The following is an 8,011-nucleotide window of genomic DNA, read 5'->3' on the forward strand; positions in this document are numbered from 1 at the left end:
ACTTGACGAGCTCGGCGTTGGTCGTAGGGTAGACGGTCGTGGCGCTGCCACCACCAGTGACGCCCTTGGCAAAGCCTTCGGCGGCACCAGTCACTGCGGCGGCCGTCTGGAGGAGGGCAGCCAGTGCCGCGGAGAGAGTGATGGAGGTACGCATGGTTGATGATCGAGCTGTTTGTTGGAGATCGAACTGACTGTTGGAGTATCTAGCCGCTGGCCTTTACGAAGAGAAATGAAGATTGGATGGAGAGCAAGAAATGCAGTGTGAAGAAAAGAATGTAGAGAACGAGAGTGATGATACGATGTACCCGGAAAAGAGAGGACGTCGTTGACGATCAGAAAGCAACGACTAACAGCACTCAGCAGGATGAGCCTGACTATATCATCTTCACCGCGTTGAACCCCTTGACCACGAGCTGTCCCCATCCAGGCTTCATCCCACGTTCAGCCCGAATCTGGTCATTTCCCAATCAAACAAGCCCACTAACGAACGCCTCCTTTGCCCCGACAGCTCATTTCAGCACGGCATTCTACAATTGCGTATAGCTCTCGTCCCCGCCGCCCGGGTGCGGCCTCCGTTTGTGGCTCAGGCTCCGATCCTGAAGAGGAATCCAAGACCCTGAGTCGTGTGCCGCATTGCCGGGACACCCAACACCATGGCCCATTTCATCGTGAATGCGAGGGGGCATAGCGGGGAACGTCCGACGCCGCTCCACTTGCTCGTGGACACGTCTAACCCCTTCTCATCTTGGCTGGTTCGTGATTCATTTGCTGTGCATCGGACTGCGGAGAATAAAGGGCCGCCACCTAGTAAAAGACTGAAACACGGCCACTTTTGACACCTGTAACGAGACTGGCCCTATACTCATCTGCCGAAGAAACCTGGGTCGAAGAGGGAGAACGTGTCTCGGAGAAGGGCAGCAAAGGCTGCATGCTTGGCTCTAGGGACGATCGTCGTCGTCTTCTGTCTTTTCTTCCACGAACGGGGACGAGGCGCTTCTGATCTTCGGGATGTCACGCCATCATCAAGACAAGCTTAACTATGTTTACGTTCTGGCCTCGTCAAGGGGCTGGGCTGAGCGACGGCGCCCATGCCAGCTCACCACCGAAAAGCCACCAGCGTCTCGACGTTTTTTTTCGTCGCGGCCCGGCCCTTGCAAGTCCTCGGAGCAATAGGGGATGGGCCATTTCCAATCTATTTCGCAATCTATCAGCTACACACGCAAACACAGGAGCACGATAAAGGCAAGGTTAGTGTCATTTCTTTATTGATAGACCCTCAGCTACCAGCCGAATTTCTCTACGACGACACGAACGTCGGAACCACCCCACATGGCCTGTGAGCACGTGTTCCTCACATCCCGATTAAGACCATCCGGCCCCGAGACGAGAACGCGGGTTTGTCGCCCGTCGGCGTCTGCCTCCCTGATCCAGCTCTGCACGTGGCCCTGCACATCGGGTCGCCCGGCAATGGCCGTGGGACGCGACACGACGAGGTGCAGACCGGCAGCGACGAGGTCGTCCAGCAGTGATCCGGGCACCCAATATCGGTGCTCGTCAGAGTGGATGATCCACAACAGACGCACTCTCCGTGCTGCATCCTTGCCCTCGTCGCCGCCCGACTCGAGCAGTAGCCCTGCCGGCGCCACACCCCGGCCTCGATCCTCATCCTCTTGGTGGTGCTTGAGCAGGGCCCAGGCTAAGGGAAAGGTGACGGCTATGCCGGAACCGCCGGCGATGAGGATCACGTCATCTCCAGATCGCAGCGTGTCCATGGCGTGCGAGGACCCGTACGGCCCATCGAGGCGCACCGATACCGTCTTGTGCCTGTGCGCGTAGTGGAGGAGGTCCCTGGTAAAGCCACTATGCGCACGAATTAATAGATTGAGCCACGCATGGGGTGTGCCACCGGCAGCACCACGACGACTGTTGCTGATGCTGCTACTGCTGTTACCGCCGGTAGATGATGGTCCAGCTGATGCGATGGTAAAGGGGTGTGTTTGCAGGGCATGTGTGCGACCGAGGGCGGGGACCGTCAGGAACACATGGTCCGTCGGTTTCCACCCAGCCTTGATGCCCCTCTGCAACGCTGTCGCCGGTGCCACATCCCAATTGGCGGAAAGCAGGATCGTGTCGCCATCAGGCAGCACAGTGAGGTCTGCTGACAGCGTCGTCTGCTTGATGAGTAGCCGCCAGACGAGCCGATCGACAGCGAAGATGACCAACGCCGCCGTGACATAGGGCCTGGCCGTGTGGTAGTGGAGCCAGAGGAAGACGAGGGCCGTACTCTGCAGAAGGACATGGGATGCCAGGAACAGTTCGTACCATCTCTGCCGGACACTACCCAGCGACGTCAGGTACAGCAGTTCGTAGGACACAAAAGCACCGATGCCGAGGAGCACGAGGCGGTGCTGCAAGAAGTCCCAGAAGGTGCCACGCATGAGCCACTCGGGCTTGAAGAGCTGAAAGGCGATCATGCCGCCGAAGTGCACCGCCGCCAGAAGACAGAGCAGCTCGCCGACACGACGGTGGAATATATTGAGGGCCTCGTATGACTGGCCCGTCAGGTGTTTCAAGGGCTGGTTCTTGGCTGCCAAGAGATACAGGAGTGGCAAGTTGACAACGAACATGCAACCGGCTCGGTCGGCAAAGGCGAAGAGGAGATTGCCAACGAGCGGAGCATGGTAAAACTGGAAAAAGACATTGATTCCCAGGAAGCAAAGAACGAAGAGAGAAGTGCCGTTGGATGGGAGCGTCTTGTTGACGAAGGGGACCCGCCGAGGTTGATAGGCAAGCAAGGATGCGACGAGGGTCCAAGGCCCTGGTCGAGATGAGGGTGAAAGGGCTGTAGACTGTCGCGGATATCCCAGTAGAGGCCTTCGCTCGCCTTCTGCTCCTTCATCTTTACCGACTTCAGGAGGAGTTGCTGTTCCCTGAATCGTGCTGCTTGATGAAGATGATGAAGCGTCTGTTTGTTGACATGGCCGATGTGATGAGATTGTGATCGTGGTTTTGCTGCACCGAGCTCTCCGACGGCTGAATCGTGCTCTCCACCAGCCTGTTGCGACGAGTTTCTCCCGGAGATGGCAAGCTGTCAGGATGGCGAGAATGGCTAAGAGGACATAGTTATATGTCGCTGACAGCCGTCGTCCTTCGAGGAGAGCGGCGATCAATTGACGCAGATAGGCGAGCCGGGCGGGATCTGGCGGGGTGCTATCGCCGCCATGCTTCTCGTGCGACGCCGTAACGACATCCTCTTGAAGGATAGAAGAGTGAAGGGCTTCTCGCAGCCAGCGAGGGGTTGCGTCGCATCCATCGATACTGATTTCGACGGATGCGTTTGTTGGTGGGAGGTCGAAAGCAAGGCGAAGTGCAACTCGGGTCAGATGACGAGATCAGCTCGGCGACCGGCGCTCGTGGCTGGCTGCATCAGATGATCTGATAAGATTAGATCGACTCTCATCATTGGCTTGGCGCCGAGGCCGACATCGCAAATATGAACAACACTACGTCGACCATGCCCAGCCGCTATTGAGTTGGGTTTTTCTGGTCAGATAATTTCTGTTTCGAGGCCAATCGATGCAGATATCTACCTCTGTTTCGCCGGTGGTCGGTGCACACGTAGCAGGAGCCGAAGCAAAAGTGCCTTGGGGGTGCTGATCAGACTGAGCCGCACGCAAACGTCCAGCAGTGTCCTCACCAGCGAAGAAATCTAGCAAGACGTGAGGAGAGAACTCTGTTCATGGCCTGTAATGAACTATATCTCACAGAATTTTGAGCTAGGGCGCCGGCCTTTTGCAACATCTTCTCCGTGCGATCTTGGTGCTCCTTTGGCCCCGTATCAATGGAATGCAGTTGCGAATTGCACTACCCGAAATGTCACTGGAACGGCTTGATGATAAACAAGAACGCATCTACGCTCTGTTGGTGTTCAATATGGGGAGCTTTGAAGACAATGCGTCCAGATCTACGTTGGTCAAGGACGGAGTGCTTGAGTGAATTTCGTTGTTGTCTAGATATGGATGGCCTGAGCAAGGCAAGCTGCCATATATGGCTGTAATCAAAACTGAGGTCATCATACTGGAATATTGATCTAGCTTTTCACTGTAAAAGAAAAATGACCTAGAGTCTCCCAATTTTGACTCTTCGGTTTCGGAGAGGGCTTTGAGGGGGGAAAGCTGGGATAGTCGCCCTGGAACTTGAAGTTTGCCGGGGAACTTCCATGGGTCTACGGCCGGCCTTTTTCGTCGTAGAAGGCTGGATGGGCAGATGTCAGATATTCATCTACCACACTCAATAATTGCACTGCGGTGACGATGTGCAGAATATTTCTTCACTCTGGCATGGCCTGACCTCCATACCCATGTCGTCTGGAACCCTACCTCGCTTCGTTCTTCTTTTTCTTTTCTTCTTTGGCATGACAGCAACACCAAAGCTCCACCGTCAGTCGGAAACGGACTAGTGACTGCCGTGGCATAAAGATCAAGCATTTCGAGCCATCCGGTTTGTGACGCAAACTACAATGGAAAGAGCTCGCTGGTGTACACACAACGAAGGGCCTACGGTGCTATGGAAAGTTTGACGCTCCATATGGACATCTCGGACTCATCAACAGGCTTTTCATAGGTAACAACAGGAGTTTGAAAACATGAGCTACTATTTTGCAGCTCTGATTTAAGAAAGCTTACTCATTTCGCCGGCCTCGGGACAAGAGGGCGTGTATAAGTGAAGACATTCAAAGCCATAGTCCAGAAGAATAGCCTCTGCGACCGGAGGGAGATTCTTGAAAACCCTGAATTCTTCCAAGGCACCTGGGATTTCCACGCCGGCAATTCGACCCTGCTGCACGAAATATAGGTTCGATATTCCGTCCTGCTATATTCTTGGATCGTAAAGTGTAACAAAGAAGATCGAGTCAATCCTACTAAATAACAGAAGATGGCTCAAATCTGCTAAGTTGAGCGGTAACTGTGCTTGAAATGACCATTGTGAAGAGTAGTCTACTTTGCAGAGGCAGCAGGGAGTAGGAAAATCTCCTGGCGTAAGCTAATCACTCCAAGTTGAGCCACGTGAAACTGGAAATTGGAAGTAATGTTATCTTCAGCTCGATGGACATCCACCAGGGCATTGGTGAATGGCGTAGAAACTACGGTGACCATATAAACGTCAGATCACCCGGCTCTGCAGTGGTCCTGACCCGGCAGGATCAAAGCAGCCTTGAAGCCTGCATGTGAAAAAGCTTGACACTCTTCCTGCTGAAAGCCTTATGCGGTGATTGAACAGCTTGATGGGGTCGACAAATCAAGAGACCTCCACATCCCGTTTTACTTCCAGCCCTCCGGAGCCGAAATCTCTCGTGTCTGCGACAAGGTGCAGGAGCCCTTCGGCATGAGACACGCGGCTCAACGCGGGGCTATTCGCCCCCCTGCCTTCTATAGCGCGATATAACCTTCGCAAGCTCTATTTGTAGAAGGACCATATGCGCTCCTGTCTGGTTACATTGGAGTCGCGGCCGTCTCCGGTGGAAACCACTACATGTTGCCCATCGGTAGCGCCCAATCATGCCAATTCGGAGGAATTCCCAACACTGCAAGATCGGACGACCCCGTACTGGCCGAGAAAGCCCACCACCTCTGTTGACTCCCTCGTGGTCACTCGTAATCTGGAAGGAACCTCCCAATCAGTTGACTGCTTATCCCAGTGAATGCCCAGAAGTGGTGGTCTGGCAAGGCGGGGAAGAGACAAGAACCCTATCCCCGCACTTTCTCGCCCATAAGAAAGGCCTGGGAGGCCGAGCTCTCGACAGGGGTGTCCAATTACTTGGGCGATGAGAGTGCCTAAAGAGAGAATAAGGATTGCGATGATCCCCGCACCGCCAACGGGAAACAGGCAGGTCAAGAAACATAGCCCCTGTCCATGATGCGTTAGCGTCAAGGCCAAGCCCCCAGGCCCTGGCCGATGAAGCTCAACCGCCTTCAACTGCTGTGCGTCCGAAGTGGAATGGAGCAACACGACGCCTTACCTATACTCATCGGGAAGGTGAAACATCTGCACCATCTACTGCTCCTCGCGACAGCAAACCTCTCGGCGCCAGCCACCTTCTCACGAGCTGCCTTTTCTCGGCCAGCTTCCACATCTTTACAAGTAATCCAACCGAGCTGCGGCGATCCCCAACGGCCCAATCGGTCGACTCCCAGGTCTGAACGCCCCTTCTGCTACGTCAACCATCACTATTCCAGTCTAGTGGCCAAGAGAAAGCTACAGTCATGTTCTTGGCTATTCACCCCGCCCCCGTGAAATCGACAGGCTACCTGCCTTGCTGGTCAACAGGGGAGACCCCGAGTCTCTGTCCATGACAGCATGTTATCACGGCGCATGCATCAACTCGACGCCCCAGAGCTGGGGTCGCATTCGCTCTGCGTGGCCCAGAACCCACCATCCGATGCTACCTCGATCCGCAGTCTCCGCGGTTATCCTTCTCCATGGAGCTCCCTGGACCTCAAGATAAAACCTACGCCACTGCCCTACACTTTACCATGATCTTTTGCCTTTGACAGCTCTCCTTCGATATCAGCAAGCAGTCCCAGCCAACTAGAGCTGAGCAGCGAGTACCTGTCGTCCAGTACCTTCCAGTCACCATGAGAGCCTCTACCATCATTGCCGCAACCCTGCCCCTGGCGGCGGCCAAAGTCTCCTACGATGGCTTCAAGGCTTTCTCGATCGACAGCCACGACAACTTTGACGCTGTCGAGGCGTCTCTCGCTGGCCTAAACTACGTGTCTCTCAGCTGCCAGGATGACCACGATCATCTCGACGTCGCCATCGCTCCCGAGGATCTCGCCGCCTTCGAGGCCCTGAACCTCGACGCTAAGGTTACCTTTGAGGACTTTGGCGCCGAGCTTGCTGCTGAGGGCGAATTCGAATCCTACACTGGTGAGTGTATTCAACTGGCTCCTCCATGACAATGAATGCTGAACGCCTTTCTCAGCACCGCAAGATCAAGGGTCGCAGCGCGCAGGAACTCCCGACCTCTCGTACTTCAACTCGTACACGAGCTGAGATCACCACAGTATCTCGAGATCTGCATGCTGCGTTCCCCGACAATTCGGAGATTTACACTGCTGGCGAATCACTCGAGGGCCGTCCCATCAAGGGCATCCACCTTTGGGGCCGTGACGGACCCGGCAAGCACGAGGCCATTGTTCGTCACTCGACCCTTGCTTGATATACTTATGCTGACAAAACTGAAGATCTGGCACGGTACAGTTCACGCGCGTGAGTGGATTGTCGCTCCGGTGAGTTTTGCCCCCCCCCCCCCCTAAAAGTGTTCAAAGATCGATTGGCTAACAACGGCTCATAGACTGTTGAGTACATGACCTACAAGGTCATTGATGGCTACAAGAAGCGCGCTTGTAGCTCCGTCCGCACCCTCGATAACTACGACTTCTACATCATGCCCATTGTGAACCCTGACGGTATGATTTTGGTTTCTTCCAGGTGCTCGGGTCGGCAGTCCACTGACATGTGCAGGTTTTGTCTTCACCTACACCGAGAACCGCCTCTGGCGTAAGAACCGCCAGGTCCGCACCGGAGCTTCCTGCATCGGCACCGACATCAACCGAAACTGGCCCTACAAGTGGGACGTCCCCGGCGGCTCATCGACGAACCCGTGCTCAGAGACATACCGCGGCCTTGCCCCTGGCGACACTCCCGAGATGCAGGTACTGACCAACCACACTCTCGGTCTGTCGCGCACCACCGGCATTAAGTTCTTCGTCGATTGGCACGCCTTCAGCCAGCTCATCATGCTGCCGTATGGTTACAGCTGCACTGAGGTTGCGGCGAACAACGACTACCAGATGAAGCTCGCCGCCGGTGTCAACGAGGCCATCAAGAGCGTCAACGGCCTCAACTTTGTCTTCGGTCCCACGTGCCCGACCATTTACCAGACTTCTGGTGTCTCCATGGACTGGGCTTATGACGTTGCCAATGCCGAGCTGTCTTGGGGCTGAAT

At 55.1% G+C, this 8,011-nt stretch overlaps 3 protein-coding genes across 3 annotated transcripts in view; 1 reads left to right on the forward strand and 2 right to left on the reverse strand.

Moving 5' to 3' along the window:
- Positions 1–154, reverse strand: part of VDBG_09088 (pectin lyase) — a gene marked incomplete at both ends in the record, with an annotated part of 1,071 nt that extends 917 nt beyond the window's left edge. Inside the window, one exon of the mRNA XM_003000547.1 lies at positions 3–154. Within this exon, the coding sequence (XP_003000593.1) occupies positions 3–154 (152 nt within the window). The remainder of the gene's footprint in view (positions 1–2) is intronic.
- A 1,126-nt stretch (positions 155–1,280) lies between these two features.
- Positions 1,281–3,801, reverse strand: VDBG_09089 (conserved hypothetical protein; the record flags this gene model as incomplete). The annotated part of the gene is made up of 2 exons (XM_003000548.1): positions 1,281–3,251; positions 3,766–3,801. 2 exons carry the CDS (start codon positions 3,799–3,801, stop codon positions 1,281–1,283), a joined length of 2,007 nt encoding a protein of 668 aa, XP_003000594.1.
- Positions 3,802–6,635: 2,834 nt separating this feature from the next.
- VDBG_09090 (carboxypeptidase A4) lies at positions 6,636–8,009 on the forward strand (the record flags this gene model as incomplete). The annotated part of the gene is made up of 5 exons (XM_003000549.1): positions 6,636–6,930; positions 7,068–7,198; positions 7,248–7,292; positions 7,358–7,472; positions 7,528–8,009. The coding sequence occupies 5 exons, from the start codon at positions 6,636–6,638 to the stop codon at positions 8,007–8,009; spliced, it is 1,068 nt and encodes a 355-aa protein (XP_003000595.1).
- Between the last annotated feature and the right edge of the window lie 2 nt (positions 8,010–8,011).

Source organism: Verticillium alfalfae, genomic scaffold (genome assembly GCF_000150825.1).
Source record: "Verticillium alfalfae VaMs.102 supercont1.14 genomic scaffold, whole genome shotgun sequence".
Taxonomy (NCBI): Eukaryota; Fungi; Ascomycota; class Sordariomycetes; order Glomerellales; family Plectosphaerellaceae; genus Verticillium; species Verticillium alfalfae.